This window comes from Rhopalosiphum padi, chromosome 2 (assembly GCF_020882245.1).
Source record: "Rhopalosiphum padi isolate XX-2018 chromosome 2, ASM2088224v1, whole genome shotgun sequence".
NCBI classification, from domain to species: domain Eukaryota; kingdom Metazoa; phylum Arthropoda; class Insecta; order Hemiptera; family Aphididae; genus Rhopalosiphum; species Rhopalosiphum padi.
Window position 1 is genome coordinate 38,412,280 of NC_083598.1, and position 20,656 is coordinate 38,432,935.

At 30.6% G+C, this 20,656-nt stretch overlaps 2 protein-coding genes across 4 annotated transcripts; one reads left to right on the plus strand and one right to left on the minus strand.

The window, feature by feature from the left end:
• Positions 1-1,288: 1,288 nt before the first annotated feature.
• Positions 1,289-8,233, plus strand: LOC132920589 (probable G-protein coupled receptor CG31760). Of its 2 annotated transcripts, none has more exons than XM_060983088.1 (8): positions 1,289-1,693; positions 1,810-2,020; positions 2,951-3,168; positions 3,288-3,399; positions 3,780-3,930; positions 5,829-6,156; positions 6,461-6,599; positions 7,400-8,233. In XM_060983088.1, the coding sequence occupies exons 1-8, from the start codon at positions 1,450-1,452 to the stop codon at positions 7,836-7,838; spliced, it is 1,842 nt and encodes a 613-aa protein (XP_060839071.1). In that variant the 5' UTR covers positions 1,289-1,449; the 3' UTR covers positions 7,839-8,233. The 2 variants fall into 2 exon arrangements, with proteins under 2 accessions (XP_060839071.1, XP_060839069.1); XM_060983086.1 differs by having other exon boundaries at positions 1,290-1,693; positions 3,777-3,930.
• On the minus strand, positions 7,855-17,871 carry LOC132920590 (zinc finger protein 572-like). Of its 2 annotated transcripts, none has more exons than XM_060983089.1 (6): positions 17,641-17,871; positions 10,569-10,715; positions 10,284-10,491; positions 10,100-10,215; positions 9,481-10,014; positions 7,855-9,344 (listed from the first exon to the last, which is right to left on the minus strand). In XM_060983089.1, the coding sequence occupies exons 2-6, from the start codon at positions 10,713-10,715 to the stop codon at positions 9,225-9,227; spliced, it is 1,125 nt and encodes a 374-aa protein (XP_060839072.1). In that variant the 5' UTR covers positions 17,641-17,871; the 3' UTR covers positions 7,855-9,224. The 2 variants fall into 2 exon arrangements, with proteins under 2 accessions (XP_060839072.1, XP_060839073.1); XM_060983090.1 differs by having other exon boundaries at positions 9,205-9,344; positions 9,495-10,014.
• Positions 17,872-20,656: the final 2,785 nt, after the last annotated feature.

Sequence of the window (20,656 nt, forward strand, 5' to 3'; positions counted from 1 at the left end):
GTTGATCAAAGGTTGTTTTATTTTTATTTGCTTGTGACTTACTGTACTCTAAAATATTTTAGTTTGTTTAGCTTTAGTTACTTTGAATGATTAAAATATAAAACTATGATATAGTTTAATAAGTATAACTGATTTAAGTAGATATATTACGTATAAAATACATATTTTTAATTTTTAATATATGCCATATGGTATTATATTATAGTACTTTAAAAAAAAATGAACAAAATCTTTGGTTATTCTTGATTATTTTATCAATAATTATCAATATACAATATGGTATTTACTCTAATCATATATTCATATTGACGTTAAAACATTAGATAATATAATAGGTAATATAATTTCTTAACAAGTTCTTTTTAGAATAAAATATGGCGTAGCGGTAGCTCATTACTATTAAATTATAATATTTACTATAAGTGATAATATAAACCATTAATATTAATAATAGAGAATAGTATTGTATTAACGCTTTCATATAGTTAGGTACATTCAATTAGTACGAAATTTATAGTATAAAATTATTGAACTATTAAATAGTACTATTTATAATCAATGGTAAAATATAACTGCGTTTGTACAGATATTTTATATCAAATTATTAGATTGTATTAGACTGTAAACTAGCAAAAACATTGTAATTACAAGTTATATTATGTCCTGAGTTTTAAAGACTGATTAAATTATTAAAAAGTTAAAAAAAAAAATTGAATGTAATAATAATAATTATTATTTTATTTATTTGCAAATAAATTTCTCTTTGTACATAGAACTTATTTTGCAGAATATAAAAGATTACAATGAATAAAAAATACAAAGCGTGTATGATAATATGAGTTAGTAAATATTTTCAAATTACTATCCTCCGATAATAGCTATAATAGCTTGTAGTGGAGTGTTATTTTTAAAGAGTTCACAAAAAAATAATAAATAGTCATCAAGTTTATACAGTATAATGATATAATTTTTCGTAAAATGTTTTGTTGATTTTCTGAAAAATGTTTAAAGAACTGTTCTAATCTGCCGACAGTACCAGAAAAATACAATTTATACTTGTACAAAAAGAAATTATCTTTTATACATCAACTCTCCTTTATTTATTTGTAGAATATAATAAAATAAAATAATTAAGGAAATGTGTCATTAGTACAATATATAAGGTCGTTTGTTCCATAACATTATTAATTTTATTATTATCTAAAGAACAGGGACGCTCATGCGCGTGCGCATAATGGAAGTACAAATAATATTACAGCAAATGTAGACACATGCCCACATGTAGTTGTTGTCGAGTCGCTTATTCTCATTTCCCCACCACATGTATGGCTTTAATTGAAAGGACATTATTAAGGCTTTGTTTCATTTTTACTGTGAATTTAATGATTTGAACATTTCAACTGGAACAGTTGAATTATTTAAGTCTTGCAGGAATGACATATTGTACAGATGATACCACGTTTGTTACCGTTTAGTGTTTTAGTTTCGTATGTCTTTGAAGTTACTTCCGGCTCAACATACGAGCAACTGCAACCCATCGATGTGGTTCGAACATCGACAGTCGGAAACATAAGTTACGATTGTTTCGAAGACCAATATGATATGCCACTGGTGTTTTGGCATAAGGCCAATTTAGAATCGAAATTAGCGTTGATCCGTTCTTTGGACGAACAAGATGTGAGCATTAAGCGTGGTAAGTTAAAAGCTTATACAATACACATAAGTACACCTTATTAGTGTAATTATCGTGTTTAAATACGAAAAATGCGTAATGTTCACAATCAAATTGTTTTCGTTCGCGTTGTTTAGAGTTACTAATAGCTGGTTGCAAGTGGCTCTGGAATTCGGTACCAGGGCTGATATTACTCGAAGTGTATTCGGGAGACCAACAAATTAAGTCTTTCAAAAAGCGAGGAAATTTATACTCATCAATCTTAACTAAAGTCAACAGTACGCATTGGAGGTGTGACGATAACAGTTTTGTAGAACATGTAGAAGTCAATTTTGAAAATGAAATCACGTGGGTTACTAACGCTATTCAACAATTATAATTATAAATAATAATTGAGTTTGAATATTTATAATTATTTTTTTGGTTACATATTTATTCTATAATAATTATTAATTATAAATTATAATATATCGTAAGCAGGTATAACATCTAAATATTTAAGATTATTATTGATTATTTAAAAAATGGTATATTTAGATCAAAATTATTATAAAAAGTAAAGTTAGAAAATTTAAAACACAAACTTAGCTAAATTTTAATTTGAACGTATTACCTATAATTTGGTTTAATGTATTTTTAAATATTGAAACAATTTAAGTAAAGTACACCTGTGTGATATACTGATATGACACGAAAGTCATTTTAATTGCAATGATGTACGAAAATTTGACAAGTATATCGTTATACAAAATTAAAATCATTCATTAACGTAGTCATTATACTCATTGTCGTGGCCCGTAGGTACCTAAAACTAAACGATATACCATATACAGCTAATACAGCAGTACTATGATGAGAAATCAGTACTAAAATAGCAGTCATAACTTAAATTTATTATAATTTGTAAAATAATTATTTTTATTTTTACGAGTTTACACAATCCTATATTTTTTTACTCGATTCTATCGAATGTTTAATATGACGTTATACAATACAATTGTATTAAGTTGTTTGTTTTATCGCAAACTCTATAATAAAGTGCATGTTTATATTATTATAACATCTAATTACATTAAAATTGAAGCATAGCTTTGAAATCAGTAGTAAATATTGAACGTATTGTAATAATTTTACGTGAAAATGTTTATATTATTAATTATTATAATTATAATTTCAAAACTTTCTTGTTCATTAAAAACGAGTGGTACTATATTATAATATATATTATATATGTATTTATAGAATACAGTCTAGCGAATTTTGATACGTTTCGCACAGTGTTATAGTTGAAGCCAATTTGTCGGCAGTGACGATCGATCAGTGCGAGAAGTCGGAAGAACCAAAAAATGCATTCAACGGTACAAACAGGTGTCACCATACTACCTACTGTACTTACAGGCCGGGCGATCGGCCGTTTGCAGCTGGCAATTACTGGTGCGTGTGCAGACCGGGATATTATTCGGCACTCTCCAAGTTTGACGGGGCACTAGTTGAAAGTGAGTATTGCCATAATACAATAACAATTATGATCATGATTTTTCAAAAAGATAGAACAATGCGCAACGACGAGTATCACGTGTAATATGTAACTGTTAAACTGTACGTTATTATTCAGTGGCTTCGCCGGAAGAAATCAATAACAAATATTCGTGTCATAAGTGCTGGGAAGGATGCGACGTTTGCGATGGACCCGAGAGCTGTATGGCCAAATTCATGTGGACTCAAAGGTGAGTGATTAGAGAGAAGAGACAACAAATATATGCGTACAATACAGAGTACCTATATTGCCTATTATACAGTGTATATAAGCTATACGTAGCATATTGTACATATAAATTATCATAAAAAGACTTGACAAACGTAAACTACATTTTTAGTTTTTTATTCAAATCAATATTTTCAGTATAATTTATTATCAATTATTAAATCTTAGTAAAGAAAAAAAAATAATCATACCAAGAAAAAAAAGTAATTTATAATATTATATTATATAGTTTGTTAATTACATTTGTCAGTTTTTCTTACACAATACACTGTATATCATTATATTTTAAGTATAAAAATATAAAAACTGGCAATATTTATGTCATTCGATGTGTTTCAGAAGCACGTTTCTTGGCATTACGGTTGTCTGTATAATATCTACCGTAATATTGATATGGTTCGTCCACAAGAACCGGCGAATTAAAGTGTTCCGAATAGCAAGTCCGACGTTTCTGATAATCACGTTGATCGGTTGCATTATTATGTATTCAGAAGTAAATATAATAAAAAATATAAGGTTCAAATATATATTTTGATCTCAGATATATAGGTATACCATGATTTCATGGAATATGAGAGGAATGTTAGAATAATTTACTGTAAAATCAATTTAATTTTTCTGTATTAATTCGAAATGAAATAATCGTAGATACTTGAACCTTTTATCAACGACAAAATTTTCAAAACATTTAGACTATAATTTTAAATTATTCACATACAACAATTACGTATAATTTATAGGCATATTACATTTTTAAATTTATTTTGGTTTATCGATGTATGTTTGATAACATTTTTAATTCTCGATTAAGATTTGGAATATTCTTGTATCACGTATTTACAATATTTTTCATAAGTTTTTTTATAGAAATGTAGAAAAAATATTAAAAGTACATGGACATTAACGTTATTATACATTTATACTCAATGTATAAAACGGCATGATGTACCGAAAAAAATTAAAGAAACCTCATTTCTGTAAGTTGCTTAGTTTTTTTTTTAATAGGCTTTCAATATTTTACAGTTTGTTTTGCCGCACTCTGTATAAGCGTCTGAAGTTTAAAATGTTTAAATATTTGATCAATTTCGTAAAAATATTTAAATTGCATATTATTTTATAGCTTGGTAGTAAGTCATTCATAAAATTTTCAATTTAACAACCTAAAGCTAAAGAATTCAGCACAATTTATGATTTACCTATAATTATTATTATCTATGTTATAAAATATAAAAATTGGTTACCACAATTTTGTTTTTTAAATGTTTTAAGTTCCAGCTATGGCATAATAATTTATTATGAACAGTTAAAATGATATATATTACTAATATTATGCTTACGTTTAAAATTAGTTCGATTTATTGTATTAAGGAAATGACTCGTGATTATATAAGTATAATATAATATAAATCATTATATTTATGTTTTTATATGATTTATGATTTCTCTTTTTTTCCGCGTTATTTTTTCTTCCCCAGTAGTTTAACACAATATCAAATAAGGTGCTACATGCGTTGCTTTTAAAATTTTGTTAAAAATTAAAGTAAATATATCACAGATATTTATTGTAAAGAATACATAGCTTGTAATTTTATATAAATTATAATATAATATGGTGTTTCTTTACTGTATTAAGTTATTAATATTCTAATTATTTAATTCAAAACAAAACATAAATTAAAGTAATTGAATAAAATAAAATTTTGTTCATTTTTGCAAATCAATTAAATATTGTATATATGTCATATATGTATATATAAATATATTATAATATAATCCATTGATATAGTTATTACATATTTCCTTATTATAATATGTTAATAATATGTAATAGGAAATAGTCTACACAAACGTTCATAATCCATTTTCGAGCGTAGGTACATTTTCAATCTATTTAGGTATACCTAATATCATAGATGCATAAGAAAACTGTAAAAAAAAATATGAAATTAATATAAGGCGTATATGTTTTAAGAAAAACCGTATAAATTATTTTAATTTTAATTATACAGAAAATATGAGAAAACACTGTATTAAAATTAACAAAACATAGAAATGATGCCCAGACCCCAGAAGTAATTAACATTTAGTTGGGTACTTTCAAAATAATACATATAAATTTATAATAGTGAGTTTTTAAAACTTATTTATTAACATACATTTTATAATGTAATAAACAAATGTATACCTACCCAATGCTAGGAAAAGATGAAAAAGATAAAAAAAATTATAAAAACAAATTGTCCTCAATTCTCATGATGTATAATTTATAATTTGAATATTTATTATACTGACCACCGGGGGTTCGCGTAAGCCTAAAGTACGCCAATGTACTAAATATTATACAACAATTTTGTTCGTATATTGATAATAATATTATATTTTGTTGTATAGATGGGAATTATGTTTCCTGAATGCACCCAAAAGTTGTGTGTGGCTACAAAGTGGACACGACATTTTGGATTTTGTATAACGTACTCGGCGTTGTTAATGAAGACTTGGAGGGTGTCGCTGACATACAGGGTAAAATCAGCACACAAATTGAAGCTCACTGATAAACAGTTGCTGCAGTGGATGACCCCGATATTGGTGATAATATTGGTATATATGGGGGCTTGGACTCTCAGCGACCCACCCCAAGCAGTATTGGAAAAGGAAACGGAAACGAATCTGAGATTTTGGAGGTGTTCGAACGATTGGTGGGACTATTGTCTGGCAGCTGGTACGCTAAATTTTGTTTATGAATATTAATAATACCTAAATAATGTGAGTACCCGGAAATTAGGACATTTTTCTCCAGAGTGGTATTTTTGCTATAATCAAATTTATCCTATCCAAACGAAGGACCGAAAAGTAAACTCCGATTTAGTTAATCACAGACCTACTACGAAAAACTATACTAATCCGAAATAGTGGGAGGAAAATGTCCATTTTTCAGATTCAGTGAAATATACGCAATCGCACATATAAAATTACAATGATGACAACAGTATAACTGTAATGTGATGTCGATATGACTAATATAGGAGAAGTGCTGTTCTTGGCGTGGGGAGTTCGGGTATGTTATGTCGTGCGGAACGCAGAGTCATTTTACAATGAAGCGCAGTCCATAAACTTTGCTATCTACAACATATTCATAGTGAACATCATAATGATGACGATACAGTAAGATTAATCAATAACGATTAATGTTTATCAGTGTAAACAATTTTTTTTTGCCGTTATAATGGTCATTGTTTTTTGCAGAGTTCAACTCGAAAAATATTTGACCGATGGTCTATTTCATTTTATAAAATAACCAAATTACCAAATAAAATATTTTATAAGTTGTAGCGTTCCAAAAACAATAAGTTTTATAAATGCAATATATTTTCATTTTTTCTTGCATTATTAATTTTATTAGTCTCTAGACTAACTTTTAATACCTCAAAAAGAAATTTGCACAAAAATTAAGTTTATACATACCAACATACCTACTAAATAGGTAACATGTCTATTACAATGCGTAATTGATTCATGAACATAAATATAATTTATTAGTTATTACTGTTGTTTGGTGCATATTTTATTTTATTGATCTCATAATATTAAATTAAGGAAATTGATTTGAATTGTTTATAAACAAAATGCATAAACATTATATTAGTAGTTAATGGTATTAATTATTAGTTATTAATGTTATTACATACCAATACATCAATACAAACACTTATATTTTATCGAGTACCTATTACAAATGATATTTTAAAACTTTAATATTTCAATAGTATTCATTATACATTGAACCATGTATTGTGGTTTGTTCATTAGTAGGTACCTACTTTAATGTATTGTTGTTTAAGCCATAATTAACATACTATGTAATTACTAACTAGTAGGGCTCTGGATATTGAATTAATGGTTGTAAATCTGTTTTAGGTGGATGCTAAATAGTAATTTGTAATTTAATTTTGTTATTTATTTAGCTTTTTTCTGTTTCCCGACATTGGTCCCAATTTCAAATACACATTAGGATTCATCCGAACTCAATTAAGCACTTCAGTGACCATAGCTTTAGTGTTCGGTTCAAAAGTGGTAAGAGTATTGAACGGCCAAGGTGACCATTGGGACAACAAACATCAGGCAAAAGGCTTAGTATCATATGAAATGAATGATATTTGTGAAGAAACTAGCGATTTACAGACAGAAAATGAAGAACTCAAAGAAGAAATATTCAAATTAGCAACACAAATAGGTCTATTGAAGAATTCACTAATGCATGTGAACAACAGACACCTGAGGAAGAATGGTTGCCAGAGTTGCAATCCAATTACTTCAAATCAACAGAGCCCTACAAGTAAAACTGGTAGTTTTTTCAAAAGTCTGGGATCTAATAGCTGTTTAGCCCCTTCAACAAGCTCTTAAAACTATATACAAGATGTAAAAGGAAATACAGAATTTTAATTATTAATAAAATATTTACTTTACAATTATATATAAAAAAAAAAGACTTAAACAATTTGTGTAGGTACATACACACATATAGGTAATACAATTCAATTTATAAATATGTTTAAAATAAAAATATTTTAATACATAACGATCTAATACAACTAATCGCTAATTTTTGTTGAAAAAAAAATAATAATAAATAAACATCAATGGCTCTGGTAAGTTTGATTCTATTGCATACAAATAGTTATATTATTTTACATTTCTGTTTTTATCAGTCTTATGTAGATATTATTTTTAATAAAAAAAATATTTATCCCAAATGTCAGTTTATCATTATGTAAAATACAACTAACAATAAAAAATAATCCGAATTAAAAGAGTGGAGACAAACAATACCAGATTATGTGTAGTTTTGATTGTGATTTGTAATTGTATGGTTAATTTGGAGTAACAATATTGTGATATACTATAGTCATTAGCAAGAGAAATATGAATGTTTTTTAGGACTAAATACTAAATATAAAATACAAAATTGTCAATAAGAAATTCAAACGGTAAAATTACACAATTATTTTTTGACACAATGATACTACATCTACATCATGGTAAATAAAAAAATCTATAATACAATACGTATAAGTTGTTGTAATTACAGTGAAAGTGTTTTATGTGATCCACAATATCCATTAAAACTTAATTGCTCTGGATCTGTCTCTATCGTGCCCTGTTGATAGATGATAGATTTATACCAAATGACATAAATTAAATTAACTATAAACAGAACACGATAGGGACAGATCCAGAGCAAGACTCTCTGAGGGGTGGCATTCATTTGAATGTAAGACACACAAATATTTATTTTGTATATTTTTAAATAAAATATAAGTATCAACTTCATCGCTCGCATTTATTGTTAAATTATCATTTAGAAATAATGTAACATATAATTTAGTTAATTACCTGTATAGGTAATTAAATAATTATGGAAATGTGTATATGTATATGTATGTATTGTGTGAGCTTAAACCCTTGGATCCATCCGCGAAAAGCCTACATTTAATACTGTATAATATAATATACTTATATAATATTTATTCTTCATAATAGCATTACATTTTAAAACCCAAATTTACAAGTAGACAATTTTTAAAATCAATAAAATAGATTTGCTAGATGATGCACTATCTAAATGGTGGCATCTATCTTTAGTTTATACAATCTATAATTTAACTCATTAATTATTTACATGATAATTAAATCAAACACTCTAATAATAAATTATAAGTCAAGAACACAATAATTTGAACAAAAAATTTACAAAAAAAAGAAAAAAACATTTAAAATATGTTTAGAGATCTAATGAGCCAAATTCAATGGCTCTTGTAACTCCTGCACAGGTGCTGGAACACATTGCTCTTCAAAATTTTGAATATTTGCCACCATTGTCACATCCACATTGCTGGGCGGCGAATCAAACTATAACACACACAGACATATAAACTATTATTAATAAAAAACAGAAATTTGTGCATACGATTAAAAATTGTTTGCACAAGACACTGGTGTTCATTATTCGACCAGTGTCCCAGTATACAGTTTTCAGTATGCTGACCTTTTTTGGTCTACCTCTCTGCTTAGGTCCAGGAAGATGAGCCATGGTGGCGTGCTGCTGCATAATGTGATATCTTAACTTGTCTGACCTCGAGAAACTCTTTGGACACTCTGTGCACATGAATGGTCGTTCTCCAGTATGTGTCCTGTGGTGACGTTGCAAATGTGATAGTCTCAAAAACGACAGATTGCAAAATGAACATTGATGTGGTTTCAGTCCGGAATGGGTTTGCATATGACGCCTCAGGTTTTGTTTATTCAGGAACGTCCGTTGGCACGTTGGGCACTCGACAGAGCCGGTTAGGTTAACTTTGTTTTGGGCCTCCAAAAAGGCTTGAAAATCTACATGGGTCGGCTGGTACTTGGGTTGCGACAATATTGTGGGTTTGTTTTCGTCCGTATGCTCATCCATCATAACTTGTGGGCTTAACATAGCTGAGTGCTCGAAAGACGTATTATTATCTGACGAATCATCTTCACATGGCACTTGGAATGTCCTGGAATCGGTTTCAATTGAGCTGGTGCTACCATTTGTCTACACAAAAAAACAAAATATATTTTTATTTTACTGCGTATTCATTTAAATGTCGTAACCAACATTATATCATTAAATAATTTACCATTTCAAACTTATTACTGGCATCTTGGTCGGAAGTTTCAGATGATTTAATTGGTGTATAATTGAATGTTGGCTTATGTTTCGGTTGATCGTTGGATACAGTTTTTTCGGACAAACCTAAAAATAAATTATTATGTTAAATAATTTTTTTTTTTTAATTTAAAATTAAATATTTTTTAATTAACCTTTAATTTGTAGCTCTCTAGCGACTTTTAAAAGAGAACTCAAACTGTTTTCTTGTACTTCAACAGAACCTACGTACATATACTGGCACAGACTCTGCATCTCATGTAAAGTAACACCTCTCATTATAACTGTAGGATGTTTACACGGATTTTCTTGAAAAATTGTCTCAAAATATGGACTGCACGCAGACAAGATTAGCTTATGCGCCTAAACATAAAATATTGAGGTCAAGGATTATTAGGATCACTTAAATTATTAATTTAAAATTATTGTGAATTATATACCCTTAATAGACCATCTTGACAAGCAATTGTTACATCGACAAGAATTTGTTCGTTAAATAGACATTCGAACAAGGCGCGTAAATTTTCCAAATGATTATTCCACCGGAGATGAAATGATTTATTGCCGACTTCCATATCGTTAGTCATCTAAAAAAAATATACATATATATTAATAAGCATATTTTTATTTTTATTTTATAGAAATATAAACTAATCATTAATTTTCTTTTAAACAAATATGTTATAAATATTTCTGTTTTTTTTTTTACAAAGTTTTTATTAATTAATTTTATTTTTTTTATAGAAATTCTTTATTGCTTATTAGAAACTTTTTTTTTTAATTCTCACATTATTTATTTCAATTATTAAAGTGCAGAGATATTAAGAATTTGATATTAACTATTTTTCAGAGATTGGTTTTCAATTACCTAATTTGTATTGTATACAAGTGTATTATTTCTAATATACCATCCAAGTAATTAAATGTAAATATTTTGATACAAAATACGAATTGGATATAATATGAAATTCCCGTTATGAATTTCACTATTATACCAAACAAAATGTTTTTAATTTTATATAAATAATTACTGTTGTTTCGTTGTTATATTATACGCTTAACAAAACGAAACATTGACTAGAATTTTGGTCACCCCTGCGAAGTATACCCGAGCATCATGCCGGGGGGCCTTGGATTTAGTATATGTATATATCTGTGTATATATTCACTCATACATACACACGTACACAAGCGCAACGCACATATACGTCGTGTGCTGGCGGAAAGGGACGGGTGTATGGTTGGGGGCGGGCACGCTACAGGCGGGGGAGCCGGACCTTTTTGGATAGACCTGCTGCATGCACGTCCTGACTATGGGGCAACATTATAAAACCTTAGCGAGGGTCCCGCATGTGCGCACTAACGCAGTATAGCTACAGTTTTAAAACGTTCACGGAAATATACAGCTGAATGAATATAGAAAATCAACCGTTTCCCCCCGAAGTTAGTTTTAAAACCTAAAACCAAAGAAATGGAGCTTGTATAATTAATAATTTTTGTTGGACCGTCAATGTCGGAAAAAAAATCAAGATCGATGCTAAATCTTGATTTTTACCAAATTTTTAATAGAATAATATTACAATAATTATTCAATTGTAAAATTTATAATTAGTTATTAATTAATTATATTATTATTGTATAAAAATACTAATTTTAATGTTCGTGATTTTATATTGATAAAATATTTTGTAGAGATTAGCTATTTATTTACATTATTATTTATATTTGATCAAGTGATTGAGGTAATAATATTAATAAACATTTTCTGATGTTGAAATTGAAACAAACGTTTTATTTTATCTATTATCATTGTATAATACGTCATCGACACTCAATAACATATAAATTAACTATTTTAAATCAAAAGATTCTACATTCTGTTTTAAAACTCTTTAATAATCAATATACCTAATAAGGAATAAGTTTTATGTTAAATGAATCAACTGTTAAAAATGAAATTGGTTACAAATATGTATGAATGTAAAATAAAATTACAACTTAATATATTATAGCGTGTTAAAGCTTAAAGTATAATATCACGTAGTCTTCCGTTATTCATTGAGTTACATTATGACGTTTGATTATCGTCATTTTACTAACAAGTGATACTGAACTTGGCTCTTCAATCTAGCAGTTCAGCAACCCTTTTTTAGCTTGATATAATTTTTTTTTTGTTCATGTGTGTAGGGGGTAGAAAGTGGGGGGGAGAACTGCCACGAGGGAACCATCGTAGCGATCGTTAAAAGCGCGGGCCCCGTATATATATATATATATATACGCGAGCGCGCGCGCGTGTGCATGTGCGCGCGCGTTGTGGGGAGGGGCAGCGTGAAAGGGGGATTAAAACAAGGGGGACAGACCCTTTGCTTGGTGACTCAGTGGGGGTATAGGGGGAATCCACAGTCGATAATATTGCATGAAATAATGCAGGGAGAGCCTACGCTACGGAGGGTGAATTGGAGGGGCGAAAAGGACGCGGACCAAAAGCTATGATGGAAAAGTATGATTTTTTTTTTTTAGAAAACATTCAATGAAGAATTCTTGGATTTAGTCTTTTGATGGGCAAAACTATTGTGGAGAGTCAGAAAAAATTTGGCCATTAATCAATTTATACATTTCTGTTAAATCGAGAAAAAATAAATAAATAAAAACGTCCGACCTCAGTAGGTGGTGTCTATTGAAGGCAAATCATGTGATAGATATCCTGTGTCAAAAAAAAAAAACAGGTATAGTTACATACCTACGTATTTAATTCATGACCTGCAATTGTTATTTTTGTTATGTCTAGCTATATGGGTATCATTAGTGAACAGCGTGCTGTCCCTTGCCGGATGTTTAGACAAGCAAAGCCGACAAGTAGACAAAAAGTAAGGAAGAAGAAATACAATTTAAAGACCGTTTAGAAAATATATTGGTAGTGTTGTACGTCTTGATGTATAAATATATTTAATTATTTATACACTATTATGTATTAATGTACAAATAAAATAAATATCTATATAGTATATTTATTATATACGTTACAAGTGCTTTAAACGAAGTTCTTTTACGATTAGTTTGTACTTTTTTCTAGATTAAATAGTCTATCTAGTGTATTAAAGCAAGTGCAATTATATAAAACATATTATTGCGACAGTACCCAACGCACAATTTATTCACATATTAATAATGATAAATGATAATCTATCCAATTATATTTTAATATAAATTTAATTAAAAACTAGATAGTAACATTTTAAACGAAAATTAATCTCAAAAATAGTATGTCCACAATTTTTACGTTGCCTTGGTAACGTCTGGAGTGAAAAAAATAAAAGCTCGAGCATTTTTTTACATTAGTGCAGCCGAAGGCCATGTATTTTTAGACCCAGCGTTCGCAGCAGTATTTCGGGGCGGAACAGTTATACGACGTCGCCTGGGGTCGGGCACCACGATGGGGGGTTCCTGCTAGTGGATGGGGTTACCGGGCTTGTAAGAGAGTGGTGGAGTGGCAGGAGGGGGGTTGAATAAGGGACTTCCCTCTAGGGGTCTTGTTTTGTCCGTACCGGCACCCCTGAATGCGTATATATCTCCCCCACGATGTTGTGAAACACAATATCGACCCGGCGACCAAAACGCTCTCGCAGCTCATATATATAGTGCTGAGCGAGAAATAGAAGGGGAGGAGAGAGAAAAACCCTCGAAGGAAGCCCCTATACGCGAGATTCCAGGTATTAAGTTTGCGAGCCGTAAGGAAAGTGCGTGTAGGACGCTCCCTTCGAAGCTATATATAACGCGGTTTTAGAGCTTCATATATTATCATCAAAGACTTTTAGGATTTCAGAAGAGAAAAAAAATCCCAGATTAAATTTGAATTGTAAACAGTAAATATTAATTTATTCTGACGATTATTTTTAGATCTACTAGAATATTATTATACATAAATACAATTTTTTATTTTATTTTTTTATTTATTTAGCAACTTTATAGATTTTTAGAATATCTATTTAAATTTGAAATTAGGACAGTATTTAGCAGAGTAAATTTTTGATTATGTAAATTATGTACGTCAAATTATACTTGGCGCTCGTATATGTGTAACAAAAATATAGCTCACAACAAGTTATTCTATTATGGAATAAATGAATTCAATTTATATATATTATTTATACTTATATATTTCAAAAAATAATGAATTCAAAAGATTATTTTAAAAATCACATTTTGAATTGTTTGATATTACTAATATCATATAAGTATCTAATAATTTTAATAGCGATACTTGAATGTTAAAGTAAAAAATTGTATGATGTTTAAAAGTTTGTAATATTAAATGTATAAGGTTTTTACCGACAATAATCTAACATATAATTTATTAATATGATTATTTTTTTTTTTTGGCTAATATAATTATGCAGGTCTCTATACTGAGTACAATTATTTGGAATAATCTAATTTTATTCAATAAAATCGAACAATAAAGCTTGCTACTGACGTATTATTAGAAAAACATTTGTTTTTAATATTATAATCTAAATTAAATTCGAGCAAAACGATGTTTAGCTTATGTTTATCATATTAATTAACATAGATCACAAATTTACAATGACTCAAAAATAAAAATCGAATGTGTGATCCAATTCCTAATATATATTTAGTCTAACTCCTATTACTCTAATGAAATATTTTTTACTAATAAAAAAATAAGATATTTTTTAATTATACTCATAATTTTTAAAAACATTTAATATAATAAATTAAATCATGTGATCCTAAATGATAGAACCATGCATATTAGACACACACACACACACACATATATGATCAAGACGAATTTTACATGTATATTATATATTATATAAAAAGTGTGCTTAATGAAACGCATACGTGAAAGGTTTTTTTCCAAAATCCCTGAAGGTTAGGATTTATTTTTCCATTTAAACATCTATGCAGGATGTAAGCTTCCATTTCTTTTATTTCCTATTCATATATTATACATTTTTATGTTGACCAAAGACTTTTTCACAGTCATTACCCAACTTACCCAAACCCAACTATGTATATACATTTTTTTGCGTTCGTACATCATACAACATTAAATTGTGATAACACCCGGAGAACTAAATATATCAATATAATATATTATAAGAAGACACAATGTTTTAATTAGGATTAATAGTTTATAAAACAAGATATTTTGAAATAAAAATAATTAATATAATTAGCTCATACTATATAGTATGAATATTAGATAACGGAGATAGAAAACAGTGATATTACACTGTATCTATAAAATAGTTATATACCTAATATATTTAGTACTAAATATATAATAATATTTAGATGCCTATATAGTTTCATGTCTTTATTACACGTTACATAGGAAAAGTATTCTTATTATAATATTCTTTAATAAGGTACTAGCTAATCTGGTGATGCGATAAAAGATTCTAAAAGTAAAATAAGTTCACCGCAAGGATATTAATATTAAAGTTTGACTTTTATACTTAGTACGTATTTTAGCTTAACAGTTTTTCAAAAAATGGGACTTGTCGTGATAGATATAGGTAGGACTTTTGATAGTTTAGTAGAGGTTTGCTGTCTTCAATAATATGTCATGAAAGTTTATTACAAATAAAATGTAAATTATAAGTATCCCTTATGATATATTTAAAATTCATTACAATATTTCAACATTTATATAGTAGGTAGTAGCTATATTATGTAAACACTATAATATTGTTATTAGTTATTATAGTTTATTACTTATTATTACCATTAACGGTAATACAATAATAACAATATTAATCCGTTCATACGTTTATACCTATTATGTTATTGATAAATTAGTTTATAATAAATACGAATAAGGTGAATATCACAAACGTATAATATACGAGTATCATTATAGGTACTATAGACGTGTAAAACCAGTTATGTATAATATAGAATGTAAAAAAATAAAATTAATAAAAAAAAAAATTTGCTCCATTTTTTAATTTTTGATAATAATTATACGCGTAGGTTTTAGTGCGCTGGACACAACTTCAAGGTCTCCGATAAATTATACCCATTTTACCTTGGGTGTCGACTGCAGTGGATATCGAACACAACAGTGCAACACGAATGTCGCGTAGATATACTACTAGGTAGATAGTACGAATTCCAATAATACGTCAAATAGTACGTCGTATACTCGAACCAAATCCAAGAGAACAAGCCCTACTGCCTACTACTCGTAGTGTCAATCATCCAATTTCGTTGGAAATTTCAGTGCTCGAACAATATACTTAAATTGTGATTTGTGACATTTATACGTATTTATTGTATTAATATTATTTCGTAATGAATGAAACAAGTGACCTACTCGTATAAATGGAAATCTGTTACGATGACAAATGGGTCAGCGACCGTGGATTTTGGTGGCGAACTAGCACGTCTAAGGCCAACAACAGTATAGCAGTTTAGCATATATCCCTCTCGCTATCCCCCTTTACTCATAACGAGGATGACACTTATAATATGGTAAATGCATATGGTAAAGTGGGAGGCGAGTGCATGTCGTTATCATATGACTGCACAATATATATATATATATATACGCGTACTCGGAAATTAACGAAGGGAAAAGAGACGGCGATGATATGATCATAAGACGCATTAGATAGATACACGATGCTGGACTGATGATGGTCTCAGATGTCGGATCTTGCTCGGACAGAAAATTTGCGCGCCAATTTTCACGTCGACGATAGCGGTGTTGTGTAACAGCTAAATCCGAACGTCCTTGTCGCGTGACTTAACATTATATTATTGTTATTATAGGAACCCGTGGACATCTCAAAACCACCTCATATACATAATACGTGCGATTATATTATTATTATTATGATTACGGTCTGGGTTCCCCGTCGTCACTGACGGACGATGCGGTAAAAAAAAATAAAATCGAAACCAGTTTCGGGGGGACCGGTCCACTGATGGGTATGCCGCCGTTGCCTAGAGATGTTAATATCATGCCATCCTAGGACAACCACCACGGTGCCACTGTCCGTGCGGGAGTCTTCGCATCCAAACCGTAGTGGAGATAAAATATAGTTTTACAACATTAATAATGCATCGTGCGGTGATAACACGCACACGTGCTGCCGCTAGCCGGTTCACCTGTTGTATATAGCTAGCCGTCCGTCGGATGCAATGATCCGCGAACTTCGGAATATGCACAGTCTACGCCGGAAATAGCCGGTCTGCCGATTCCGTGGGTAAATAATATTATGCCGAGCGTTAGTATTCTTGGTCTATATCATGCATGCGTATCTATACCTAAGCCGTGCCCGCAATACTTCGCGCTGTGTATATTAACATTGTTATTACAGCAGGATATTTCCGGACTAGTATTCTACGAAGATACCCACATGATTCCCTACCACTGTGTATTGTATTGCGTGTAATTATCATTTAGAGTACACAATATTGAATAATAAAACGTTTTATATAATATAATAATTATAATAATAAATTGAAAAGTATTACCTCTTCTTGCAGTTCGTCCGGCGACGGTTGTACGATATGTAATAGTACAGTGACGATTATTATTTCTGTACGATATTTAATATTGTGATAACAATTATTATTATAATATCGCGAACCGATCAAATTTAACTGGTGCGAGGCGTTTGCGGCGGCAGACAGGCTGGTGGGCGGGCGGACGTCGGCGGAACGCGCGTGACACGATTCGCACACGTCGAGAACGTTACTGAATTTCACCACCGCCGCCGCCGCCGCCGAACGTACGTGCCCACTGTGGTTCGGCCGCCGGCAACCCCCTCTAGGGTACGGGTCGGCGGCCGTGACGTCATGTGACGCACGCGGCTCTATACGCCGTCCCCTCTACCGCCCGCGCTGACGCTCACACGCACGCACACCCACCGGAGATCCCCCTCCCACACCCTTCACCGACAACCACGGCGGAGGGGGCCCCCTCAAATGGACTGCGGAGACTTGGCGCCTGTACACAACACACACAAACGCGCGCGCGCCCGCGCTCAAACACACGCGCACACACACATACACACGCATTATACCCACACACCCACACACACACACAAACACATACACTTACACTCGGACGGTGGCAGGTGCACACGGCGGCGGCAACGGGTACAAAGGGTCCGGACTCGCCCGAACCCCTCCGACGATGACGACGACGACGACCCTAAACGCCCACGCCCCTCCGACCGGTGTCGGAAAGTCGGCGGCGGCGGCGGCGATTTTCGGGGAGGCGCACTTATAACCGGTTTTCCAGTCCGCTGGTTCGACGTGCAGTGACGTGCCCGACGAGGGGGCAAACATTTTCCCCGGGGTCGTACTTGCCGCACGGACGTGGTCATAGGGGGTGATCGCCACGATGGTATAGTCATACCAAAATTACTCGGTATAACTGGTATAAGGTATAACCGTGTGCTGCGTTGTTGTGTTAAATACTTGTATAATTATTATGGTGTTGGTGATAACAATAATAATAATAATAATAATAGTATTACATATCTATATTATGCTGCATGTAGGCGACTGACCGATATTGTATTCAGGCTAACGGTATCGCATAATATAATACTTATCGATTCGCAGGCAGTAAATAATTAGCAAGATAAGGATGTGATGAATGTTTATGAAATATCGCGCAGCGAGTATAGCGACGTGTAATCTGCGCGTATGGGCTATGTTAGTTAGTTAACCCCAGCCATAGGTTATTAGATCGCACATTGACTTACTGTGCGTAGAAAGTGTAGTAGGCCTGAGCGCTCAGATATTTGTATAGAGTTCGGCCGTTTCGTTATGTTAAAATGAAAACACCCATAACACGTTTAGCATATTATAATGTAAAAATGTAAAATGTGACAATAATACAACGAAAGATTAGATTTGTAAAAACAATTTACACGCTATGAGCCATTATAAATAAAATAATTTCAAAAATTTAATATCGAACCTTGTATTTGACGTAAAGCCAGCATCATATTGTAGATCAAATCCATTAATAATATTACTTTTTGTGTCTATATTATGTAATTTATATTTGAACATATTTTATTAAGATGTTTGTATGTGTCAGTCTTGAAAAACACTTCTCGATAATAATATTATATTATTTTAATAATTCGATCTCTATCTGCGATATTCTGAGTCATGTGTATACTCATGAGAGATGAGACGGATTATTTTCTAACTATCACGAGCTTACTTATTTAAGTCAAGCGATAAGGTTAAGTTAACTCAAAAACCTTCATAATTCGAATTTTGTTTCACCACTTGGAGTGTAACAATGTAATTATATATTAAAAAATCATTGTTTGTCGTACGAGACTATTGCAAGTTGCAAAGGGATGATTACTCAGTTCAGCTTCGTGGCACGCTGGTACATAGACCTGAAATCTCATTAAAGCGTATTACCAAAAGTGTAATGAGGACATGAGGTATGACCTTATGTATGTGTAGTGAATCCACAGTCAACATTCCACTGCAATAAATACAATGTATTTTTATTATTATATACATAATATTGTAAACACATAACCATGATTTGATTTAACTAAGAGGGCAAGGTACTCGCTGCTTTATTACCGCCAAAGGTACAACATTGTAGATATGTGATCAGCAGAACCAAGTTGACGTTGATAATTTAAACTTTAAATATTAGAATGGATGTACTTATTTTCGAATTTAAAGTTTAAAATGTTATCTAGGAAACATCTTTGACTATTATTGATAGTTAAATATTAAAACAAGCTATGAGTGTCTTAAAATGATATTATTTTACATAGTTAAAACTCACTTTCAGTCTAATAAAGACATTCAAACTGAAATCTAATTAAAGGTGAAAAAAATGGAAAGTCGATAGGTACTTACTCTATTGTATAGTAAGTTTTGAGGGTACTTTGTCATTGAGAATACTGTAATGTGCGTGTTAAATTTTAAATCAACATTCAAAATTATTATGACTTATGGACAAACTTGAATAGTTGAATAACATTTTTAGGCCTAAGCTATTAAAATTATTAAAAGTTTTATACATTTTTAACAACCAAATAATTTGCGTATCTTAGCAAATTGAACTTAAAATACTCATAAGCTTCATAAGTGGCTTTAAGATAAACTTTTATTTTAATTCCCAGTAAATAAATAACTTACTACAAATCTTGTTTTACATTTTTAAACTTAAGGTATTACAATTAAAATTGTATTTGCAGTTGGCAAACTTCAAAGTAATTTTAATTAATTACCTATTTACTTACGAATGCATTATACAATTATAATGTTTTACTCTTGATATTTTTTAATTGGGATGTACTTGAAAATAAAAATTTGATCATATAAATTAAAAACAAACTAAAAATGTAATTATTTCCGATGTTTTGTAATTCTTTTTGTTGTTTTACTCAATTATTTTGAAAAGTATTGTAAAGTTTTGATGATTTTTGACCTTCCAAAAAACGAACAATTTATTATAGATATATTTTGCGACTAAATACCAACCTCGTAGTTGAAG